Here is a 25,605-nt window from a genome sequence, read left to right as displayed (position 1 = left end):
CACTTGTGACTCTAGAGAGGGTAGCACTCACTTGTAGCAAGACCTCACAAGCAGGTAAGGAAGGTTCATGCTTTTTGGTAGAAGCACAGTGGGAAAAGAAGGTACAAGTTGTTTTTGTTGTTTACTCTGTTTCTTAGGCTGACTACTATTCCCCATAGTCATCTCCTAATCCTAGTATCTTCTCAGTTTATAAATGCTCACACACACGATTTCATCTTCTAGCCCTATGAGATAGGTACAATATTATCCCTTCATAGATAAGGAAACTGAGGCTACATGTAATTAAGTGACTTACCCAAGGTCAGATAGCTTGTAAATGGAAGAATTCGGGGCTGCTGACACTGATTTTAATGTTCTTTCCTTTACCCCAGATTGAGAAGTGTGGCAGGGCTCTTCCTCACTGGGCTCTTCAGCTCTTCATCGACCTGGTGAGAGAAAAAAAATACATCACTGAAGTTTCTAAGTAATCAATTGGGATGGCAGGGAATTTTGATGGGCCCAGTTCCCTGCAAGTGTGTTGCCATTTTTCATTGAGAAGAATTGCTTGAGGTAATAATCTGACTTGAATGGGTCTTCTGGGATGACGTGGACAGGCACACTTGGATTTCTCCATGTCTTTGGGTGATGACCATACAGCCCCTAAATCTCTCCTGAACGTGATAGAGATGGAGAAGCTGAAAGAAGACACTAACGTTGTCCATTTGCTGTGTAACTCCAGGCCAGATTTTTCCCTCTCTGGTCTTCGGAGCACCCTTCTGGCAGCCAAACTAAAGCTATCTCCCGTGCCAGCTCACTGTACAGGAGGCTGTGTTTCTTTAGCGGCCTCCTAGAGAAAATGACATGGGAAACAATTGTCAGAGAAAGTGTCCCACGCCCCTCATTAGTTTGGGACTTTAACACCAGGAAAGCAATGGGAAGCAAGGCAATTGTTAGGAGGAAAGATGAAACAGGCTACTGTGGACCCAGCCCTTCAGCTCTGGCTTTGCTTTCCATTCCTGTTATTTTGGTTTGCTTTCCAAACACGGGTCAAACAATCTGTACCCAGAAGCAGCAGCAGCAGCAGCAGCAGCAGCAGCAGTGCAGCAGGAAATGTTATTAAAAATGAGTTTGTTAGTGGGCATGATGTGTGGACGAAGTCTTTGGGAGCTTTGGCTGCCAAATAAAGACTTTATTGTTGTCATTCCTCCTTTCCCAAGCTCCCTCCCTCTCTTCTCCCCTCCCTCCCTCCTTTCGTCCCTCCCTACAATCTGCCTGTACCTCCCCCTAACATAACCTCCCCACCCCAATAGGATCTGGTAGATGAAAAGTCAAGCAAACACAAGCACACTAGCACCACTGGGAGATCAGAACTTCTAGCTGGCTCTCTGCTGCCACAGCTCCACCGAAGGGTGGGGGAGGAAGAGGAGGGAGCCTTGCCGGGGACTAACCCAGAGCTGAGAGCAGAGGCAGGTGTATGCAGGTAAGCCCAGTGGGGAGATGCACAGGAAGCCTCCTCCCTCCAGAAAGTGTCGTCCTGCTCTGTCCAGCCTCAGTGGTTGACCTAGTCTCTGCCTCTTCCTTCCTTCCAACCTTCCTTTCAGATGAGTTCAAGTTAATCTTCCTCATTGCTTCTGCACTCTGTTTCTCTTCCTTCTCTTCGTCATGCTCTGCCTGCGTATTTGCTGGCTGCAAAAGTTTAACCTTCTTGGTACAGATGTTTGTTGTAGTACAGAGTTTTACAGAGTGTAAAAGTGTAGTACAACACTTTTATAGATTGGGTACTTCCATAGAAACTGGAATCAAGAACCCACTTCTCTGCACTTTTCACATATTGTCACTTACTGTCACAGGCACACACATGTTACACAGAGGCTTTCATTCTACAAAACACACATAAATACACACACACACACAAAAGCTCCTGCCCACTCTCCTGAACTTTCTGACTTCATGCAACATGCAGAGCTAGACACCCACACACACTTTGTCTTGTCTCTCATGCTCTCAAACACCTCGCCAGTCATAAGAGCAAAGAGAAAGTACGTCTTCCCACTGAAATGGCAGACCCAAAGAAAATCACGTGTGCTTAGTTTAGGCAGAGCAGGGAGGACATGAACAAGAGCAGGACTTGGAAGGACTTCTTCATTCTTTAGAACTTAATTGGGTAGGAGGGAGAAACAGTTGCTTTCCAGCCTGCACAGTATCTTCCCAGTAGCTCTGAATTTCTGTCTCACTGGTCCAAATCACTATCTTCAGAGAGAAAGAGAAAAAAGAATCCAGCTTCCAAGCCTTGGAGGTCCTAATCCCCAGCTCAGGCAGTGTTTGTTTGCTTTTTGGCAGGCAGTCAGAAAAATTCCTCTTTAGAGCCGTTTCAAAATTATCCCAGGTTGCCAAGGAATCCTTGTGGCAGAGAAAAACTTAAGGAGTCTCTTAATGAGTCAGGCAGGGGAAAACTGGAGGAGTAACAGAGTGGGGCTTGCTTCCAAATAGGATAACCCTTGTCCATGTCAAAAGGAGTGAGTGCTGTCCCAAGGCAGGCAGGGGTGAGCTAGACCAGGGCTCCCAAATATGGGTGATCTTCACAATCACTTGGGGGCAGGGGAGAAGGAAATAAGGGTGCTTACTAAAAATATAGAAGTCTGGACACTTTTCTCCAGACCTACTGAATAGAGACCCAAGGATCTGTCATGGTTTTAATACAGAAGGTCAACCAGGACTTGAGAACCTAGATCAGTGGCCTGCAGGAGACTCTTCAGTGTTGGGACTGAAGAGCCCAGAGCTCACGGCAGTGCTATGGGCAGAACAGCTATGTTTCCTGAACAAGGACTGTCTGATGGAAAAGCTCTGGGGTGTCCCAAATGGGAACAGGAAAGATCTCCTGTGAGTTCTCTCCCTCCATCCTCCTTGCCAGCACTTAAAGCCATATCACAGGGGAACATCCTAAAAAGAAAATTCCCCCGAGATAGCTCCAAAAGGCGTTTGTTTCCCCTTGCCTGCTAATCTGCCTGCCTTGAGCCCCATGAAGCACTGTGCTGGGCTTCTCCCCATCTCTTCCACATCCCTCTTCTCCTGTCCAGGATAGCTGTCTGTTCTTTTTTAATTTAATGTATTTAATTCTTATTCAAGTACACTTTTCTGTTTTATATTCCCTGCCCTGCCCCCCCCGTGCTCCCTACCTCCCTCCCATTTCTGCCCCCCACCTTAATTATTGTCCATGTGTCCTTTATACTTATTCATGTGAGTCTCTCCCCTTTTCCCCTATGATTAGCTGTCTGTTCTGATGGCCTCACACAGAAGATAGGCTGGACACTGAGCTCTGCCCAGTGGGCAGCCCCATTTATTGGGCATGCGAGGGAAGCATTTTTAGGCTGGAATGTGCAAAAAAGCCAGTTATGGAAGGTTGGGAGGGAAAGTCATGGGTCACAATGGGACTTGTGGCCAGCTCTGAGCTTTCCCTCACCAGTTCCTCCTCACTGGCTGCAGAGAGGCTTGAGACGGGGGTGGGGAGGGGGTGCGGGGAATGAATTGGAGGACAGAGTGAGCAGTTGCAGGTGGCTGGGGTGTCTATGGTCTCCAAGTAGTTGGTTCTGGGACCTCCGTGTGGTCTCACAGGCCACAAGTGAGAAGAAGTTGCTCTGTGTGAAAGGAGAGGGGCAACCCATGAGCAAGGATCCCCACCATCTGGTGGAAGGCTGAACCACCCTCCAGCCAGTCTGGAGGGAAAGAGACCCTGTTACTCTGAAATAATGTCAACAATAGCTTAAGACTCACTGAGCACTCACTTTACATACATTTACTCATTTAACCCTCAAATCAACATAAGAAAGTATTAACATATTCATTTTACAGATGAGGGAGCTGAAGCCTACTTGAGGTAAAAGATTTGCCCAAGAGCATACAGTGAAGAAGCTAGAGTTGCGAGTTTAGGACCCAGATGTACAAGCACCTAGGGCATCAGACAGATTCTTTTAGAGATGGAGGCAGGAAGAAGGAGACGGTGCAGCGAGGAGGAGAGCCATCTTACCCTTGTTTTTTCCCCAGCCCCCCTAATGGAAAACTTGCTCTTCTACACTAGAGGCCTGAGGCCAGAAAAACTTCACTCTGTTTACACTTTTCCTTGTGGTAGACACTGGGGAGACAGATGGTTTCTCCATCATAGTGTTATATTTAGTTTTAGCACTTTTTGATCTGCAGCCCATTTTAAAGTTACTTACCACACTTTCTTCTGACAACAACTGGTTAAAGAATACAGGAGTAGGGACCACTTCTTATCCCCCTTTTACAGGTAAGGAAACTCAGGCTGAGAGCAGTTTGTGTCACTAGGGAGCAGTGGACAGGCTGAGAACCCTACTCCCCTGTCTAGTTTGCACCAGGAAGCTCTCCTCGTCCTCCCCAGTCAGGTCCACCTTTGTACTGATTTCACCCCCAAGCAGCTGCATCAGTGGTGTGTTGAATTCATCACATGCCCATATCAGCCCTGTTGTTATCCCAGAACCACACAAGTCCCACTTAACAGACCTTGAAAGGGTCTCAGGCAGCCTACATGGGTCTGCCTTGCTCTTCTGCTAACAATTGAGCAGAAACTCCTCCTCATTCTGATTCTCCTGCCTTCCAGCTTCCTTCTGGGCTTCAGGAAGAGATGTAGGGGACTGGATCGTTTTCGGAAGTCTGAGTTTAGAACAGAAAGTCAAGAATGGAGAAAGAGGGTCATGCCAATGACCATGGGTGTGGCTCCAGGGCAGGGGGCAGCCCCATTTTCCAGGGTCATTGGCTGCATTAAGCCATGGGGGGTTAGGGGTAACAATGAGACAGGGAATCTGACAAGAAAGAAGAATGCCAATAAGTCATGTGGAGTAATCCCTTAACCTGAGGAAACATACCCAAACCTACTCCCAGGCAACCCCAATTCCCAACTCTCCGTACAAAGCCAATTACCCTTAAACTTTCTCCCAGTGACTTGACAAACTCATGCAGACCTCAACCCATCCGTGCCCTGAACGTTAACATTGCACCAGCCCTGGGTATTCAAATTTTAAATGAATGAATTTATGAGCTAGACAGGGATAAGGGCTAGCTCACTCTAAAATAAGTGTCTCTCTAGAGAATCTATTCTTTTATAATCAAAGCAATGAATAAGCTAACTCCTGCCATTTGTAGAGAGTGCATGCTGTGATATATGCCTTTATGTGCATGATCTCATTTGATCCTCACACAGAGGAGGAGCCTGAGGCCTGGGGTAGAGGGGCACAGCCAGGATTCAAGCCCAGATCTCCAATACTGGAACTGAAATTTGAATTTCAAATGCTCTTAGGAAATATTCTTAAAGGGAGAGATTGAATTTTGAGTTGGGTAAAGCAATTGACCACAGTCTCTGCTCAGGAAGCAGCAGCCTTTAGAGAGACAGTGTTAGCAAACAGGGGTGCAGGACCTAGTCAGTGATTGTTGGTGGTAAACCAGCATTCAGTGATTGAGCAGTGAGCACAGCCAGCAAAAAGTTTGGAGGTGGGGAGGTGTGCTTTCAAAAGTATAAGAAATTTAAAGATCACACACAGTTGTGACTCACCCCAGAGAGCTTATGATTGAATAGAAGTTTCTGGAAGGCAGAAACATAAGAAAGTGTGACATTGGGTTTTTGAGGAGGAGAGCTATGACTCCCGATGGAGTTTGGGGACTTCCAGCCTGTCACACAGATTCTGGTTTCAGGGATTAGGACTGTTAATGTGCATTGCCAGAGCTGGGCTGTCAGGACCTCCCCCTGGACAGCCACGCTCCAGCAGGAAGAGGCGTTGCCCAAGGAGAGAAGGCTTAGAAATGAATGCTATTTTCTCAAGGAAGAAGCGTGGGCGTGCACATGCACACACACACACACACACACACACACACACACACACACACACAGAATGGTTCAGCCACAGGCTAAGAGAAAGGGAATTAGCAGATCCAGCTTCTCCATGGCACAGGCCCATGGAGCTTTTCCAGGGAGCCTCCCACCTGCTCTGGGGGAGCTTGGCCAGCCCCCAGAGTTTTGGTATGCAAAAGGATCAAGACTGGCCAGCAGGTCAGAGAAATCCCTGAAGGGTCTGGGAGGGCAATGGAGATGAGGAAGCCCTCTGCTCATTTCTGACGGGAGGAGAGGGAAGCTGGCCATCCAGGTAAAACCATGACTGATGTGTGACCCTATCACTCCTGACAATGAGGACCAGGGCTGCAGAAACACTCCCACACAAAGGCCTGAGTCACTGTTCTTCACAGAGTGGGCTTTTGCCGGAAGCTCTGGACAAATTTTCCCTGCTTCAGGGCCCAGCACCTGGCAGATGGTTTTGATGACAGAGGACATGCCAGGAAATAGGGAGCCCTAGCCAGTATTGGGGTGCCTCTTTGGGCTAGGGCTTGCTTGTTTCAGGCTTCCAAGTTATAAGAAAATAAATAAATGCCAAAACAAAAAATTTAGGATCACAAAAAGTGGGGCTTTTAAAAATGTTTGTTTTGCCTTGGCTGGTGTGGCTCAGTGGATTGAGCGCCAGATTGTGAACCAAAGGGTCGCAGGTTCGATTCCCAGGCAGGGCACATGCCTGTGTTGCCAGCCAGGTCCCCAGTAGGGGGTGCACAAGAGGCAACCACACATTGATGTTTCTTTCCCTCTCTTTCTTCCTCCCTTCCCCTCTCTCTAAAAATAAATAAATAAAATCATTGGGGGGGGGACCAGTTTCTGTTTAATGAAAGAAGAGATTTGCTGGGACAAAACCACTGTTTATATATATATATATATATATATATATATATATATATATTCATTTTTAGCTTACTAATGCATTAACTACCTTCTTAAAATTTATATGCAAAATGATGTGTTAATTTCATGAAAATTACAAGGCTCCTAAAATATTAGTTCATAGTTCATCAAGTTGTATTGGTCTGGCCACAAGATTCCAGGTGTAGTTTTACAATGAATAACTTAACTTTTCCATCCTTTCAGTATATCCCTGAGATTATTATATAGCCTCAACTGTAGATAAAGCCAAGAATCTAAATGCAGGTTCCTTTGTGACAAGAGGCCTGAGGAAAATGGCCTTCATGGACCCTTTGGGGGAGGCCAACCTGAGAAAAGACCAATTTAGAAGGAGGTAGAAAGGCAACGGAGGCTACAGGCAATCTCTTCCCTCCTTCCTCCCAGTATGTCTGTCTGCCTGCTTTCCCTCTTTCCCTTCCTCTCTCCTTTACTCTTTCCTTCCCATACTCAGTGTACTATATACAAGGGCTTACACATGCACACAGAACTCATGCAAACCTGAGTTTGCTTATGTGTATGGTACAGGAGGTGTAGGTGTGTGTATATACAGGCTGGGAGTCGAGGGCATATTTGTGAAAAGTATGGGATACTACCTCCTACCCTCCACAATTGAGCTCTGCCTTCTCTCCTGTTTCTTTTCATATTCAGCTCTCCTGAGAACCTGACCCAGGACTAAACAGCTGGTGAGGGGCTTCTGTAGTATTTCTTTGAGCAAAGCCAGCAAGAAGCCGGCACTGAGTCAGTCACTCACACAAGGAGGAGTCTAAGTTGATGTGGCCTCAAAGGAAAGAGAGTGAGCAGCCTACAACAGAGGCAGTGATCACAGGGTCTAGATACAGATGGGGACACATTCGAGCCCTGTCTATCTCAGAGAACCCCAAGAAGTCTATAACCCCAGTGTGTCCTTGATCCCAAAAGGGGGACAGGCAGACACCACAATCCTGAAGAAGCAACAAGACGGGCCAATGGAAACAATGTGGGAATGATGACCCTACCTGGAGATCAGAGGGGGTGTCAGAAAGATGGGGACCCTGGGGAGAGGATGGTACATGAAGCCCCTTCCCCAGACCCTTCCCAGCCAGGCAAGGGGGGAAGCCTGTGAGAGCTGCCACTTTGTGTCTGCAACCCTGCATCTATTGATATTTCCCCAGCTTAATTCAATTTAAACCACATGGCTCTATCTGAGGGGTCACCACAGCCAATGGGAAGGGCAAGTTCAAAACATACTTCAGCAACCTATTCCACTATGTTCCTGAGGCTAGCAGGAAGTTCTTCTTGATATCTCAACACCACCAACTCCAGTGGATATGTGAGCAGAAATACTGGGTCACAAGAAGTGGAAGTGGTTTCCCTCCAGCTTTCCATCCTCCCCTGTTTACTTTCCCAGAAGCCTCCACACCAAAGGAAAATTCTTGGTGTGTATCCTGCTGGTAGAGATCAGTGTTTGCTGAGCTGGGTGCAGTGGGTGAGGGGCAAGCAGGGGACACACACTGATCTGTGGCACTTCCTTCCTTTCCAAGATCTTTACGAACACCACCCTGGAAGGCAGGAGACCTGGGCTTTTGTCCTGGGTCTGCTGTAAATGGCTTCCTGGCCTTGGCAAACTATTTCTTCCTTCCAGGGCTCAAACTGTGTAAACAGTACTGTCTGGGCTTCATTGGTGGATTTCAAACCAGTTTTTAGCAATGCAACTTTATTTTTCAAACAAATGTTTTAATTAAACACCAGTGTGTGTGTGTGTGTGTTTGTGTCGGACTAAGAAAATACAGAGCTGCTCAGGTTGTCACAGGAGTGACTTGGGGGTGCCCCAGGGCCACCCCCTTGGTCTCTTTCCTTCAGAGGAGCTCCACTGAAATGGGGGCACAGTTTCAGAACCACCGAGCTGTGGGATTTCTAAGGACACTTCCAGATTTTAACCCCAGGACTCTATTGTTCATACACCTAACATCCTTCCTATAAGGAAAGTAATGGTTTTCTCATACTGAAAATGGGGAGACTGAGGGCTAGAGAGCAAGCTACAGGACTCCCGATTCACAGCCCACTGCGCCTTCTGCCAGGACGGCTCATGCTCTCCAGAGCAAGTGAAACACACTGAGTGGCTAGGCCTCTGGGCAGGGAATCCAGGCTCTTGAGCCCTCATTGCTTTCTCACCTGCTAGATGCAGGCTAACAAGGAAATGCTTCCACAGTTCCTCCCACAGCTCACCTGGAGCCCATCCTGGCCAACTTTAACTACAAAGACATGGTCTTCTGAACACTGAGGCCCAATAGACTAATAACCTCTATTCTCTCCCTGCAGGCATATCACCTGGATCATGAGGCCAGCCCTCTTCTTGATCCTCCCACTTCTCCTCACCTTGGCCTCAGTGACCCAAGGCCAGCCAACAAGACGACCAAGACCCAGGCCCAGGCCCAAGCCCAGGCCTAGGCCCAGGCCCACTCCCAGCTTTCCTCAGCCCCATGAGCCACTGGAGCCCACAGACCTGCCTCCGCCCCTCCCACCAGGCCCTCCATCTATCTTTCCTGACTGTCCCCGGGAATGCTACTGCCCTCATGATTTCCCGTCTGCCCTCTACTGTGATAGCCGCAACCTTAGAAAAGTCCCCATCATCCCACCCCGAATCCATTACCTCTATCTCCAGAACAATTTCATAACTGAGCTCCCAGTGGAGTCCTTCAAGAATGCCTCAGGCCTGAGATGGGTCAACCTGGACAACAACCGAATTCGAAAGGTAGACCAGAAGGTGCTGGACCAACTTCCCAGCCTGGCATTCCTCTACATGGAAAAGAACCAGCTGGAAGAGGTGCCCTCTGCCCTGCCCCCAAACTTGGAGCAGCTGAGGCTGAGCCAGAACAAGATCTCCAAGATCCCTCCCGGCGTCTTCAGCAGGCTGGAGCACCTACTGCTCCTGGATCTCCAACACAACAAGCTGAATGACGAAGTCCTCAAGCCAGACACCTTCAAGGGCCTCAAGAGCCTCATGCAGCTCAACTTGGCCCACAACATCCTGAGAAAGATGCCACCCAAGGTCCCCACAGCCATTCACCAGCTCTACCTGGACAGCAACAGGATAGAGTCAATCCCTAGTGGATACTTCAAGTCCTTTCCCAACCTGGCCTTCATTCGCCTTAACTATAACAAGCTGTCTGACAGGGGGCTCCCCAAGAACTCCTTTAACATCTCCAACCTGCTTGTGCTCCACCTGTCACACAATAAGATCAGCAATGTACCTGCCATTAGCAACAAGCTGGAGCACCTATACCTCAACAACAACAGTATTGAGAGTAAGTGGGGTAGGCGGGGCCAGACCCCAGGGAGGGAGGCTGGGGACTTACCAGCTCAGCTCTTTCCCAGGAGCCTCAGGGTAGAGGTGTGCAAAAAACACCCTGTTTGGCACTGGACTTCAAATCTTGGCTTTACCACTTGCTTATCTTTATGACCTTGAACAGATATCTGATCTCTCTGAGGAGTTCCCTCATCTGTAAAGTGAGAGTGGTGAAATACCTTGAATAAAGTCAATATGAGGACTTAATCATTTAACATGATATAGTGCCCAGAATACCATGTTTGAAGGGTCCTCCCTTCTCTTTCTCCCCTCTTCTCATCAGCCCTCGATTCTTTGCCCTCTAGATCTATAGGTAGGGTAGACATGGAATATAGTCCTGTACATTCTCCTAGAAGCAGAACAGTGACATTTAAATGCCCACTCTGAAGTGTCTTAGCCCTGTCTGCTGCAGAATCCGACCGCTGTGAAATGCAGCATCCCCCATCTCTGCCCCTCAGTTCTGAAGCATCTGTAAAAGGTATACACAGACAGCCAGCTATACAGCGGCAAGCAAAAGTAGGTTAATAATATAATATAATAATTAATAAATAAGTAATAATACAAAAATAAACTGTTTCACGTATTCGCAGCAACTGTAAACTTACTTTTGCTCACCCCTATGTATTCCAGGTATACAACTGTCGCTATGACAACGTTGATATGTGGGTGCTTTCTGAATCTATCTGGAAAGCTGGAATATTTCGTTATAGAAGACAGTACACTTAAGTCAGAATTTGCCTAAACTGCATTTACAGGGTCCTGGGCTATGAGGTATCAATTGCAGCCCAAAAGAAGAGGCTAGATGTAGCAATTTTGCTTCCATCAAAAATGTCAGCAGAAAGATTTAAAAACAAAAGAGAGAATCTTACCTGGCCTTTGATCAAAATCAGGCTATCCCCACATAAGGAATGCAGCAGCTGCAGGAATGAAGGGGACCAAGGGAAAGAGAAGCTCCCCTACAACAATAATAGAAATCCTTAGTTTCCCAGCTGAAGGATGAGAGGGAGATTGTTGAGTTTCTACATTCTTGAAACAAGTGTCAGGAGAACAAGCTTATTCACTCATCTGGGATAATTACAGAGTCAGAGAGCACTTTTAAAAATCTGGGGAGAAACAAATTCAGGAAAAGAAAAAACTGTCTAATTTTACACTGCAGGGAGTAAAGTGAGGCAACGCACTACCCCCTATGATGCATTATAGGCCAAAAATATAGACAGAAAGGCTGCCTAATATATGCCTAATATATAAAGGTTTCTCTCTGGTTGTGGAAGAACAGGCTGCTAGGGGACAGCCAGACTCCTGAGGGTGAAGTCAGAAAAACCACACTCACTCTCACCATGTCACAGATCTGGGAACTGAACATCAGGGTGGTCAGATGACAGTCCAAAGTGACAAAAGCTGCAAGAAAATCCATCCATGTCAGGGCTCTTTCTGCAACTCCAATGGTGAAGAGAGAAGAACAATGTCCCTAAGGATGATAAATGAGGCAAGACTTAGGGAGAATAAAAATTCACTTAGAAGATGATACATCTGATGTCACCTAACAAGAGGTGAAGGAGAAAATGAAACCTCATTTTCCTTTGAAAGCCTAGAATCGGTAATCACATCAGAATCAAGTCTCAGCTTGTCCCGATGACCTTGTGCCCTCCCTAGACCACCTTTTCTCTTCCTGTCATCCCTCTTTCAGTTAATGTGACCATCTTCTGTCCTCCCACATCCAGGTGACAGGAAATTCTCACGTCTACCTACCAGATTCAATTCTCACCTCACCCCACTCTTTCTCCACACTATGGCTAGATTCACCATTCTGCAGTATAAAACTCATCATAGACCCCTTCCCAATTTTACACTCCAGGATGCTATAGTTCATATATTCTGTCATCCTTCTCAAAATGATAGTCTTGCTCAATACCATTTCTCAGACTGAAGATCAAATCCCCACTCCTTAGTGAAGTATTTGAAAACGAACCATGAGTTTTAGCCACAACTTAATGTTACAGCCCACTCTCCCTACCCCATCACACTGGGCTGTTTCTACTCCCTGATTCTTCCATGACCTTTCTGTCCTTCACAACTCTATTCAAATAAGTTCCTCTATCAAAACCCCTCTCTCTTATGTCTCCCCCTGCTGTAATCCTACCTAATTTTGAAGGTTTAGCTCAAAGCTTACTTCCTCCATGACTTCTCAGGGTAAATTTCCAAAAACAATTGTAGATCAAGTCCAGCTTAATTTTGCTATGAATAAACCATGCCTGGAGGTAAAGGTGAACTCATCCATGGTCACACATTTCTAAAGCCAGCCAGTTCCCACCAGAACTCGAAACAATTCTTGAAACAAGTGTCAGGAGAACAAGCTGGTCAGAACTGGAGTTCTGGTCAGTTCTGGACCAGAACTCGAGTCCTCACTCTCTGTTGTCCACCTTCTCCTTCCTCACCTGTGCCTGCACACACCCTCTCCGTCCTGACCACCCACCTCCTCTCCTACTCACCTCTCCCGTTCTTTCTCCATAGAGATCAATGGGACCCAGATTTGCCCCAACAACCTGGTCACCTTCCATGACTTCTCCTCGGATCTGGAGAACGTGCCACACCTCCGCTACCTGAGGCTGGATGGGAACTACCTGAAGCCACCCATCCCGCTGGACCTCATGATGTGCTTCCGCCTGCTGCAGTCTGTGGTCATCTAGGTCTTGCTCTGCCCTGGGTCTCTTCTGACCACATTTGAATGCTGGTGGCCCAGGCACCTGAGCTTCCCATTTGTTTTCTCTATCCCCTGTCTTTCTCCCAGCTTTGCCTTTCTTATCCAACCTTGTAGGACAAGCCACACATTGCTGCACCTGCAGCTCCTAGGGTAAGACTTCCCAGGCTTTGGTTGGGTCCACCCAGCACAAAGACACCCACTGTATACCCAAACTTCTGACCCCAGAAGCACAGATGTCTGCCTAAAGATTTCATAGTCCCTTCTCTCTCTGCCTTCCCCTGTCACTTCTGGGTGAGTCTGGACTTGGACTGACATCTGGACCTTAGTCCTAGATGTCAGGGGTGGCCTAGAGGTGAGGCTCACAAAGTCCTGCCCAAGACTCCTCCTTTGTGGGCAACTCTGACCTCACAGGGCCAAAAAAAATCAGGCTTTGTTGGCCAAGGATGATCCATCTTGCAAAACTGCTGTTCCACCACTTGTTTGCTGACACCAGACATCACACTGGCTCTCTGCCAGCCTATGTCCTCAAAAAAAAAAGTGCAAGGACATGGACAGGGAGGGCAGAGGGTCAGCATTCCCACAAGGACCTGCATCTGGCCTACTCTCCACAGGGAGAAACTAAGGCCTTCTTTCTCCAGGGTGAACATAGTTCACACTCTTCTAAATGGGCCCCTCCAGTCCAAGTGGGAAAGCAGGGAGGAATAGCCCAGGAGAAGAATGGCTCAGGATCTAAGAATTGGCCAGCAGGGGGAGGGGTAGGAGTCAGAGCCCTGGAATGGGCCGGTGAGGTTGCAAATGGGTCCTGCAGTCCCCTTGGCCACTCTGAACAAGAGGCCTGGTGCCTGGGGAACACAATGTCCTCTGCGGAGGGTGCAGAGCCACCAACCCCACCCTGACATCTGTTCTCTATCAACATGGATGGCCTAACACTTTCCACCCACAGAGAGATTTCTGAGAAACCTACAAGAAGGGGTGGGGCACCTGGAAATTTCCTAGAAGCCTCTTCCACACGTTCAAATTGGTCTCCTCTCTAAGACAGACACATCAGTGACACCTGGTGGCTGGTGCAGGTCACAGATGGCTCCTCCCCTTCATCTCCCTGGGGGTGAGTTTCCAAGTTCAAGAGTTCCAACTTTAAGAGCCAGGAGCCATGTGCACGGTCTCTCTCTCTCCCCTCTGGGGTCTAAAGGGCACAGAGCTACAGTGGCCCTAAGGTGGGACTTGAGAGTGGCTTGTTCCATCATGTGTGAGCACCAGTGGGAACCTTAGGGACCAGCAGAGGATGTGGTCTCTTCCCCTTCACTGTCTGAACTTGTGGTGCCTTCTGCTCTCAGCTACCATACCCTGTAAACTCCTCTAAGTCCCCTCTAGCACTCATGTTCCATACTGTGGCTCTGCCCTTTAGACCTTGTTCTAATGCAAGACAAGTCCTAAATATCATCCACTTCCCTTGCAGTCATTTATTCCCTAAATGGATGTCCCTTCCCCAACCTTCCCACCTTCCCTGCCTGACCCAGGTGAAGCTTGGCTGACCTCCAAGGGAGCCTGGGTCCCAAAGGCTGCCTCACCTTCATCTTCCCCTGACCTGCCTCTAAGGGATGCTGCCCCTCTACAGTCCTTGAGTGTATATGTTGGTGGGGTGGGGGGGGTGGATATTCTAGAAATGAGTAGTACATATTTGCCCACCCTTAAGATGGGTTGAGCAAAGGTACAGAGATTTTTAAGAAACTGTACTAAGCTAGACCCCTAACTTCAAAAAGCTCCCAGTATACTCACTCTCAAGTTCTCTTTTTCTAATTCACAGAAAACAGAGCCCATTCAATCCTAGCCTCCTTCACTATGCTCCTATAAACTGCCTCATTCTTCTGATCTACAGCTGGTTTCTCCAAGGCTCCTGCTTAAAGTCAATATGGTGTTGTGGCTATAGGCAACCTGGTGCTCTGGCCTGGATAAGCCCTCTTCTGAGCTTTATTCACCTCTTTCAACCTCAGCTGTTCTGATGAGGCCCTGGGCGAACACAGCTCCATGGTTCAGTGGAGGGGGTCATCCTCCTGCTTCTGCAAACCCAAACTAGTTTGTTTCAGCAAAAACACAATCACCGTCATCCCATCACACCATCTGGAATAAACGCTCCCTCCATCACTCTCTGCAGCTGTAAGCCAGAGAGGATTGGGTTAAACTGACTACAGCAAACCCTGCCCCCACTGCACCCCCACACACATACACAATGTGCTGATTTCCCTTGGATTTTAGGAAGCCTGTCCTCCACACACAACTGTATCTCCCAGTGCTGTTGGTATCTACATATACAGGTGTGTAAGTAGGAGTATGTATGTGCTCTGTTCTTATAGCTGTTCTGGAAGACCACGTTAACCTTGTGATACAACTTTTGCATTCCAGCATGCTTCACAGCAGAGGAAATAAAGTAATATTAAAAACATCCTGCTTGAACTTGACAATGTGAGCAGGTCAAGAATAACACCTTGAACTTATTTTGTCTCCCACTCCTCCTTCCTCCACTTTCCCCTTGCTCTGAGAAGAGGGGTAGAGGAGGGGTCTTCTTCTTAGGAAACTCTAAGTAAACAATTCCAAAGCATTTTCTTGGTGAATCTCTCCAAAACACAACTCTCATGAAAAATTATGCCTAAAGTCAGACCAGAAATCTGACAGCTACATTTGAAGCCCAAAGGCCCAGAACTTTCAGCTCACAGATTCCGAATTGCTGAGAGTCTCCCAAATGCACAGCACTGAGCCAAACGCAGACAGACACAAAACAGACACCATTCCTGACCCAGTGAAGCCTATAGACTAGTTAAGGAGATGCAGTGTACAAACACTGGCAGAGCTGTATCAAGGGCAAGAACAAAGGGCCACCTCCTCTGGAAGGATTTATAGGCAGTGCAGATGTTCACAGAGTGGTGAGAAGGGTGTACCCTGGGATCTGTCTTTAGATGGAAGGTTCTAGTAGACTCTGGTCCTCCCAGATGACATCATCTTCTTTGTGACGAAAACTGCCAGTTGCTGCCCCCACCACTCCCACCCTGCCTCCTAAATACCTGCTTCAGTTCAATTCAGCAAGTTTTCTGTAGATATCAACTACATGCAAGCTTCCCAGCTAGGAATCCAAGGATAGGTAATACATATCCCATGCCCATGAGGAATTCATAACTTGGTAAAGGGGAAAATCTATTCATTAATAATTGCTTGTCTTCAGGGTTTGAATAATTTTGCGTACAAAGTGCATGGTGGAGAGGGCCTCTACCTCTGCCAGAGAGAAACCAGAAAGGCTCCCATCATTGGAGCTGGATCTTAAGGGCTGGAGCAGAATTTTCCAGATGGGAAAAGGGGGGAAAGCACATAGGCAGGAGGGGAAACAGCATGAGCAAAGAGGTAGGAAGGCTTGACTTATAGCCTGCAGGGCATGTGTGTGTGTGTTCAAGTCATGGGGTTGTGTGGCTAAACGCCCTCAGCAGGAACATACTCCTATTTTCTAAAAAAAACAGGGGCTTCCTGAAATTTACTCCCACCCCACTCCCTACTCATGAAAGGGGTAGCAACGGGGTCAGCTGGCCAGACTTGTGTCCCCACCAACCACCACATCCATTCCATGAGCATGCCTTGTGCTTCTCCTAATGAGGAGCTCATATTAGAAGGGCTCCCACGCCTCCCACCCCCTTCCTGGGCTCTAGGGTGCTGTGCATCCTGGAACAATAGCATGATGGTCAAAGAGTCCCCACACAGGTCACAAATGGACATCCCATGGACCCTCCCTGAAATCCATGGAAACAGAGGTGGGGCAGGGGAGTTAATGAAAGTAGAGCCAAATCTGGGGGAAGGTTTAGGACCTGAGGCCAGTTTGGAAGTGATTGGTGGGGAGGTCATTGCATGTGAGGTGAAGATGGCTATACCCTGGGGGAGGACCAATTGCAGGTCAGAGAGCATGGCAACAGAACACAGGCAGTGTGTCCAAGAAAGTGAGGAGGGAGAGGGAGAGGTGGGCAGAATGAAGGAACAGTTGAATCTGCATTACTCGCGGGACAGAAATTGTGCAGGTAGGAAGCAGAGAGGCCCTGGCTATAGAGAGAAAGAGGAGGAGAGTAGCCAAATATGCCATCTGCTTCTGGGGTACCATCCTGGCTCCAGGGCCCTCTCTCCCTCCACCCAGCAAAGCCCCTTTTGGTTGCCCTCACATGGGAAGTAGCAGGGCTGCCAAGGGCACAGGTGATCAGGTTCTTAGGCTGCAGCAGGTCTTCTCCACAACAGCTGGTGTCCGGAAACACTGCAGACCAAGCATTGCCCTTTGGCCAGGCTATTAGATCTGCCCCTTCAACATGGTGTGCTCAGGCAGAGGTGAATTCTGCCAAAGCCATCTGTTATGAGGGCACCAAGACATGTGGTCCCAGGGATCCCAGGGATGAGGGAGAGAGCAGAGAATCATGCAAACAAAGGGGAACCCTGAGGGTCAGGAAATCTAGGAGTTCGTCCTGGCTCTGTGTGACCTTGGGCAAGTCACCTCCCCTCACTGGCCTTGTTTCACCATCTGTACAATAAGGGGTTTAGATTAAATGTTCCTCAGGAGGTCTTGCAGCTGGGATTTAGTACCTGGTCAGGGCAAGAGAGCAGGAGAAGGAGCATCAGTGAAGAACATAGACAAACATGTAGGCTGGCAGAACCCTTCTTCCCTCAGCCACATTTGCCAAAGACTGCCCAGCAGAACCTGTGGCACCAAGCAGAGGAGAGTCTCTCTCCACAAACGTATCTTGGGGAGTCCTTCTTAGTCCTTGAGGACCCACACATTGCCTCCTGGTGTTTACAATCAGGAGTCCTCTCTAGGACCCCACCTCAGCAGAGTTAGAGAATGTCCTGTGTCATCCTTGCCATCATCACCAATGGACTTGAAGTTGGCTTTCAAGCCCTATCCCATCCCAAGTCTCCTTCCCTTTGAATCATCCACCCTTCAAACCCTCCATCTGGTGATTTCTGTTGCTATGGTTCCCACACTGGAGCTGCAGGTGGTAGGTGGTGGTCAGGATGCCTTAGCTCTCAGCCCTTTTTAATCTTTGGATTTCACCTATAAAATCAAAGCATTGTCCATCTCTGGACAGAGAAGAAAGCTAAGAGCAAACCCCCACGCTCCACACACCCACTGCTACCTTCTCTGAAAACAGGACGGAATCCGAGGGGTGGGGTCCCTCAGGAGGTGGGAAATGTCTACCCTCTTGAAGAGGGTGGGCAAGAAAAAGAAATAGCAAGCCAAGAAAGAGAGGAAGAGATGGAAGTGGGAGGTGGGGAGGACTGTGAGTAGGGGGTAAGGTTGGAGGGGGTGGAGGGAGAGGATTCCCTAGCACCAAGTAAAGGAAAGGGACAGGGATCTGCTGAGGGGAAATGAAGGGGAAACAGCTGGATATCAAGAAGTCTAATTGACCATATGCCTGCCTTGGCCAGCTCCCTGCCCTTCCCAGGCAGCTGTTCACTTAAGCCCCACTGAACAACCTTTTCATCAAAGTCCACACCTTTCCGGATGCTGTCAGCTCCTTTGGAACCAAAAAAGTCTATGTAAGGGTAAGGTTCAGGGTTTGAGATGGTAGACCCCTTGGTATGCAAATGAGGGAAAGATCGCCCGGCTCCAGTGGGGATTAGGTGGGAGAATGAAGAGAGCTTAGCTCTCTAGGCCAGAGCCATCAGAGGAGGCTGTGGGGCAGCGAACTGTCTTAGGACTTTTCTTGAACATTTCTTAAAGATTATATACTGTAGTTTGGAGTCAGGTATGGGAGACACACTGTTGCTACTGCTGGGGGCTTACCCTCTTGCCTGACTAAAATTAAAAAGGGGGAGAATCTACTAGAAATTCATGCAGCTGGCTCTGGGGAGAGCCACATTATCAGAAACACACACAACACCACATGCATTTCTTGACCCATCTGTGCACATATGGGGGAGCTTACACAAACATTTGTATGCAATGCATAACACATATGTGCAGATACACATGTACACATTTATCTAAGGAAATTTCCAGGTGTATAACACTCCCACAATCACACTGAAGAGGTCTTTTGTTTCCATAATCATTTATTTCTAAAAAGCTGCATTTATAAGTATACTTTACATGTATACTAAAATTCTTTTTTGCATTACATGTCAATTTGTAAGCCTAGGTCCCCTAAATGGACTAGGTGTTCCTGGAACTCGGCTTGTCTTATTCATTTCTGCACGTCAGAGACAAGTCCATAATGTTTGTTTGCTTAAGAACCACAAAATGCCTTGATGGTGGAATTTCTCTAAATGTAGTTTAGTGACTAATCATTGCACTCTATGGTTGTATACGAGAGGACATTCATATAAATGCACAAGTGTGTGCCCACTTGGCAGAGAGCTGTGTCATCAAGGAAACAAGCATGTGTCCTTGTGGAGATGTGTAAATGAGCCTGTGTCTGCACCTGCCCATTAGAGTCTCAGGGTGTGGGAAAGCACACAGAGCCTGAAGCAGAGGGAAGTGGAGTGCCAGTAATGGGGTGGGGGTGGGGGGCTGCAGGAGATACCTCTTAAACAAAGCCCCAGCCTGTAGGGCACTTTCCCAGGTAATGAAGGCACTGAGTGAGGGACGAAGGCACAAGAGTCTGCCAGGGTTGCGGTGGGAAGTTCCCACAAATTCAAGAGATCCCATTTCCTCGGATGGCTGCCCTCCCTCCTGCTCACTCCCCAGGACTGAATGCCAAGTGATTCTACCCCATTCTCATGCCAACCCCACCCCCAGGTCCCCATGAAGTTTCTGGATTCCCTGAGCTTGCTCACCGTGGTGCTGCAGGAAGCAGGTACTGCTTCTCTCCCAGCGACTGAGAGAAAGAGAGAAGCACAGTCACATGGAGAAGGCAATTCTAATGTGGCTCTGCATCTGGAGAATGATGCCCTGAGCCTGGATAACTACGACGAGGTCACTGACCTGAGCAGCTATGAAGAGCTTACAGACTGACACCCTCCCGCAGGTCAGAACTGAGGTGGAGAAGGGATATCATTCATTCCCACTTGCTTATCTTGAGAAGTTTGCCTCGGGTGGATCTAGGGTATTGGGGCCTCAGCAGAGAAAACCCTTCAGTCAGGAATCTATGACCTCTCAGAGTTACAGAATGCAGGCCTCAAAGGTATCATAAGGGTTTCCACTGGAGGTGTCACTTCAAGGCCTTGGAATAAGAAGGCTGCTGGGGCCCTCTCTGCTCCAACTACGTTCTTCCGTTCCTGCTGGTGAGAAGAGCTGCCTCTTCATCTTGGGGCCATGTCACTGCTGACAAAGAGCCCCTGGAGTTGGACTGGATTAGCAGTGATCTCTCATAATCTCTGTCCCTTGTAATAGCAAGTGATGGAAACCATCTGCACTGTGCAGTTGTAGAAGCCAGTAACATACCTGAAATTTTTAAAGCCAGTCTGAGTCTGATGGCCTGGTCTAACTCTTGTGACCACTGGCCATGAACTGAGAACAGCGGAGAGCTCTTTCCCAATGGAAAACTGGAATGCTGGCACCATAACAAAGGGAAATAAATTCTGGGCAGGCACCATCCACTCCACCTTGACTCTGCTATGCTTCTGGGAGCCACACAGAATGTATCTAACTTCTCGCCCACAAGGCAGCTGGCACTTAATTATTTCATCTTCATTGTACCTTGTGGGACCAGAGAGGAACCCCATGGAAAAGACACCAGTAGATGTCCTACTACCCCCCACATAGGCCCAGGAAAGTCTACATAGGACCAGGTTCTGATGCAGGCACTAATGGGCTTGGACTTGGTCATATCTGAGGGTGGATCTGGTTCTTTTAGGTCGAGGGCTGAGTGCCAGGCTGAGGCCAAGCTGAGCATCCAACAACACTGCCTGGGTACACTGTGGCAGTCAGTGCTGGGCAGAAACCCAAAAGGACAGATAGTCCTGGATCAGATACTCCCTGAGGCAAGGGCCACTGGTCCCAGAGGCTGAAGGGGTCTGACAATGGGGGTTTCTCCCTTTACTCTGGGTTTCTCCCTTTATTCTGTCTTTCTCCTGGGCCAGGCCTGCCCACCTGTCTGGTCTACATGTGCCTTGGTTCCTCTGTGTGCTGCAACAACACTGACCTAGAGAGCATCCCTCGTCTTCCCCAGATAATCACCTACCTGTAGACCTGCTTCAACCACATCCACCAAATCCAGGCCTGAGACTTCTTCAAAGGGCTGAGTATGTAAGGCCCTGGCAAGAGGGGAGCATGGGCCCGGCAGAGGGAACCCCTTGGGTACTCTCTTGTCACCTAGCCATGTGAGCAGTCGCTAGACACAGGTACCCACCTTTGTTAGCCTTTTCCTGTTAGCTTTCAGTCTGTCCAGCTATTAAGTGGGTATAACCCCTCATCTTTCTAATTCCTTTCCCAGAAGATGTTAGATGACAGAAGCGACCTGTTTTCATCTATTCTCCCAAAAGCTGGAAACCTGGGAAGGGGAATGAGTACATGATGAAGCCTACATTTTCAGAGTGTCCTAGCAGCTGTAGCTCTGTGCACCCGCCGGCCTCTAGATAAGACCATGCTAAATCTATTCACCACACCCTGGTGCTATTTATGTGGTTACTTGTTTGTTTGTTTGTTCTTTTATGCCTTACATCCTGTCTAAAATAGGAGATCTGGGCTCTAATCCAGATTTTGCTACTCATTGCCACAGCTTTCTTTTTGTCTAAACTTAATGGTGGAGGATAGAGGTGGGAAGGATCCTTGAAAGACGTCTTCCAAAGTGGGCAGCCACCTTGCAGGACAGAGCTCTAGGGAAGGATGTTGCAGAATTTGAGGGCTTTCCCAGGGGGTTCTGCTTTATGACATTTCTTCTGGTGTGGTCATGGTATGGGCAGAAAACTGGCTGCAGGCCCCAGCAGATATAAACAGATATCGCTTGTTGTCATTCCCTATCCTGAGAGGGCTGGAGCAGGGTACGGCAGCCCTTGTAAGAGCAGGATGAAATGGTGACTCCTGTGTCTCTCTGTTCTCTCTCAAACCCCTCAGCAAAACTAAAGAGGGTTGACTCCTCTAGCAACTTCATCTCCTTCATCAGTGACAATGCCCTCTACCTGCTGCCCGCTCTGCAGGGTCTGATCCTCCAAGATAACCAGCCGGCAGCCCTGCCCAGGCTCCTTACAGGCATGGAGGTCCTGTACATCTACCTGAATTGGCTCCAGAGCTGGGGGATAAAGCCTAGAGTCTTCAGCATGAGCTGGGACCTTCATTCCACCATAGACCACCTGCCACCCACACTCACAACCACACTCACACCTTGCCCTCATGAGATATCCATGCTTCAACCCAGTTCTGGGGCCTGAAACTCAAACTCACTATTTCATCTGTTCCCATTTGTTTTATTAAAGGTTCTTTTTGCTGCAAGAACCTGATTCTGACTCAGGAAAAATGGTGTTTACAACATGCCATCCCAAGAACCTCCATGAAAGGAAACTCAGGCTTTCTGGGCCTGTTACTGGTGGAACACTGTCAGAAATCAAGGTACAAGATTCTCCCTCTCCATCTTTGGGACATGCAGACTCGGCTTCTTTCTGTGCACACATTCCATTTCCCTCCCTGAACATGCAGCTCTGCTCCCCTGAAACGCAATAGTGCTGTCTCCTGCCCTAACTCTACAACTCCCTGTAGTTCCAGATCCCACCACTAATTGTTGCCTTTCTGTGATCAAATGCTCAAGTGAGACCATCTGCTTGGTCACTGACTGGCCAGTTTTGATGGGAAGGGCTAACATATGGTACTAATATGGCCTATGCGCCTGCCCCATCCACAGGGCTGAGAAGACGGACTGGGGACAGTTCCCACAAAGAAGGAAGAGGGCTATGGAAGACTGACACCAGCTCTGCCACCATGCACGCTCAGTTTGCTTCATGTGTGTCTGTGACTCTCATTCTGTTGATGTGGAAATTTCTGGAAAACAGTCTCCGCAGCTGCCCCAGGTTTAGCATTCAAAGAATGTTCCTTTGGGAAAATCTCTTCTGATAGCAAAGAAGTTGAGGCCAAACTGAGATGCCCCCTGCCCTCCTTCCATCCCCATTGCTGTCCTCTCTGGCTCCTCCCCACTCTCACTAGCAGCAGGCAGCTCTTGCAGCTGCCCCAGGGCAGCAGCTTTCCTTCTGCATCCACTGGGAGTCAGCAAGCAAGCTCCTGAGAGTCTGGGCACACCTTCCAAACCCATTGTGGAGCCTGGCACATGGAAGAGGCTCAGGAGGCCCTACATGAAGGAACGGGGTCACATCAGGCACCCCACTTTGCCAGGGATCACCAGCATCCCACACCCTTTGCCTATTTTCCACCCTACCCCTCTCCAGGCTTTGGAAAAGCTGTATGTCCTCTACTTGGTTGGCAACTTGCTGGATTTTATCCAGGGCCCCTCCCCCTGAGCCGTGTTCACTACACCTGCAGGTGAGTGGCCTTCCCAAGAGCTTCAACCACAGACCACAAAGCACAGAGTGCAGGGGGAGGAGGGCCTATAGAGGGAAACTTAGGCAGTGGTGCAGTCTTCTCTGAGAGCCTATGGGAGACATGGGTGAGTCGGGCTTGTCCAGGTCCTTAGTTTTATTTCCTCCCCTTTCTTCTCTTTAAAACATTTCTTCTCCCCCCACATCCTTATCCCATCTCACTCAACTGCCTGCTCCTTCTCCTCTTTCCTTCACTGCTCCCAACCCCAGCCCAGCCGCAGCTCCTCCTCTTCCCTTCATCCCTCTGTCTTCACCCTCCCTCCATGTGTCTTCTTTTCTCACTCCTTGCTGGATGGTCTTGGCCTTAGGTGCCTTGATTTCTCCAACTATAAATGGCAGCAGAACTGGTGTGGATAGCTAATTGAGACTTCAGTGCAACTGTTGATGTGTTCTTTCCAGAATAATATGATAGTAACCATGCAGAGTGACACCTTCTGTGACAAGGAGCACAAGCGGACACAGAGACGGCTGGAAGACTACTACCTGGATGGCGTCAACCTGGGCCTCTCCATCAGAGCCTACTTCTGCCTGCCACAGCTCCCTACAGGCCACTTCTCCTAGCTCTCCCCTGCCTCTCCCTAGGTGTTGGCCCCTGGAGGACCACCAAAGGCATAGCCCCCAAAAGACTTTCTTCCAGGTGTTAATCAGCCTCATGCTCTAGTTTCAGAAGTCATGAACTGCCCCCACCGCCACGCCCACCCCCGCACCCAACACACACTCTGGAGTGTCCTTCAGAAGCCAAATTTGTATTTCTTCATTCTCTTTCCTCAGCAGTCTCTGGCTCCCGGTTCAGAGAATAGCAGTGTCTGCAGCAAAGCTCTTTCCCATATTCCCACCCTTCCTGGCCACATGGAACGCCAGGAAAGTCCTAGGAGAAGAAGAGAAGAAAGAGAAGGAGGAAGGGGGGGAAGTGGTGATGCGCTGGAGCCAGCTCTTACGACTAGCCTTATAAGAACAAATCATTAAATTTTCCAGATTTTTGCAAGCCAGTTAGTTGTTAAACACAGCCATTGTTAAAAAATTAAATTATATAAACTCAATTAAATATAGCAGGTTAGAGACGAATGTAATAAATGCTCAAACTCATCATTTCCCTGTTATTTTACTATTAACCATGGTTTTGAGCCATTTTGTGCCCATGGGGTCTGTACAATAGAAATACTATGTAATGACATGTTTCCTCCACTCATGTCTTCCCAGTTCTGCTTGCAGCCATGGGTAGTTTGAAATGGTCCATGGTGGAAATATCTATACCAGAGAAATCAGTAAAGGCTACATACTGGGATTTTTAAAGTAGGTATTTACTTACTTACTTATAGCTGCTTGCTGAGTATTTGCCAGCACTCCACTGAGGAGAAAGAATAGCTATTTAAAGTAGCCTTATCCCCAGACCATTCCTGGGGGAAGGGTGGGGTTTCTGTGAGGCTTTCTTTAATTCCTTGCCCTTCCAAGGCCAGGGCTTCCTGTTAGATTTTGAGGAAGCTGTTCATAAGAACAGAGAACTGACATGACTCTTCACCTGGGAGCGCTCCTTGTAGTTCCTGGCTCACTGGCGAGCCTCTGAGTAGGGATCAGCCGGCCTTTGCTGGCCACGTGGGTTGCCATACTTCCCATGCTCTCTTCCATGGCTCACCACCAGAGGGCAGCCTTGCAAAAAGATAAATGCGTAGAGCAGTAACACCTGCAGCCTTCTTGGATCCTAGGCTCCGCCTGCTGTGCTGGCAGAGTGGGAAGAAGGGCAACTCTGAGCTAGCGAACTTGCTCCTCCATTTATAATAGAAGGGGAGATGTCACCCTTCTCTGACTTCTTATGAGATGTTGGGTAAGGGGAATGTAACTGATGAGCACCTGTCATGGGTGTTAACTTGAGGCAGGCAGTCCATTTCCTCATTCAGCAAAGATTTTATGGAGCACTCTCTGCCATGTGCCAGGCACTGTGTTACATGTTGGTGACAAGAAGGTATGCAGCAGCCCTGGCTGGTGTAGCTCAGTGGATTGAGTGCGGGCCTGCAAACCCCACTGGGGTTCGATTCCCAGTCAGGGCACATGCCTCAGTTGCAGGCCAGTTCCCAACAGGGGATGCATGAGAGGCAAACATACATTGATATTTCTCTCCCTCTCCCTTTCCCTTCCCCTCTAAAGGTAAATAAATAAAATCTTTGAAAAAAATTTTAAAAAGGAAGATATGCAACAGACGTACTCCTTTTCCTTATGGAGCTTAGAGTCTGGTGTGGAAGACGTGTTAAACAATCACACAAATAACCACACCATTCTACTCATGATAAATGCTATCAAAGAAATATGCAGAACACCCTGAGAGCTTATAGG

The 25,605-nt window shown here is 48.4% G+C and overlaps 2 protein-coding genes across 2 annotated transcripts; both read left to right on the top strand.

The window, feature by feature from the left end:
- The first annotated feature begins 1,303 nt into the window (after positions 1-1,303).
- Positions 1,304-15,227, top strand: PRELP (proline and arginine rich end leucine rich repeat protein). The gene is made up of 3 exons (XM_037067121.1): positions 1,304-1,459; positions 9,068-10,053; positions 12,606-15,227. The coding sequence occupies exons 2-3, from the start codon at positions 9,084-9,086 to the stop codon at positions 12,779-12,781; spliced, it is 1,146 nt and encodes a 381-aa protein (XP_036923016.1). The 5' UTR covers positions 1,304-1,459; positions 9,068-9,083; the 3' UTR covers positions 12,782-15,227.
- A 4,254-nt stretch (positions 15,228-19,481) lies between these two features.
- OPTC (opticin) lies at positions 19,482-24,271 on the top strand. Its single transcript, XM_037067129.1, is given in 6 exon segments — positions 19,482-19,760; positions 20,836-20,997; positions 21,809-22,116; positions 23,128-23,185; positions 23,254-23,345; positions 23,635-24,271. Coding segments are annotated over 6 exon segments (1,077 nt in total). The 5' UTR covers positions 19,482-19,507; the 3' UTR covers positions 23,839-24,271.
- The last annotated feature ends 1,334 nt before the right edge of the window (positions 24,272-25,605 follow it).

The sequence above is a fragment of the Sturnira hondurensis genome, unplaced genomic scaffold (assembly GCF_014824575.4).
Source record: "Sturnira hondurensis isolate 20B ecotype Veracruz unplaced genomic scaffold, ASM1482457v3 Scaffold0017082, whole genome shotgun sequence".
NCBI lineage: Eukaryota > Metazoa > Chordata > Mammalia > Chiroptera > Phyllostomidae > Sturnira > Sturnira hondurensis.
This window is presented reverse-complemented; position numbering and strand designations above follow the sequence as displayed.

Bases quoted from the DNA above. Each gene is read 5' to 3' on its own strand.
- PRELP (XM_037067121.1), top strand. From the start codon at position 9,084: ATGAGGCCAGCCCTCTTCTTGATCCTCCCACTTCTCCTCACCTTGGCC. The intron at 10,054-12,605 runs GTAAGTGGGGTA...CTTTCTCCATAG, and splicing joins CAACAACAACAGTATTGAGA to AGATCAATGGGACCCAGATT.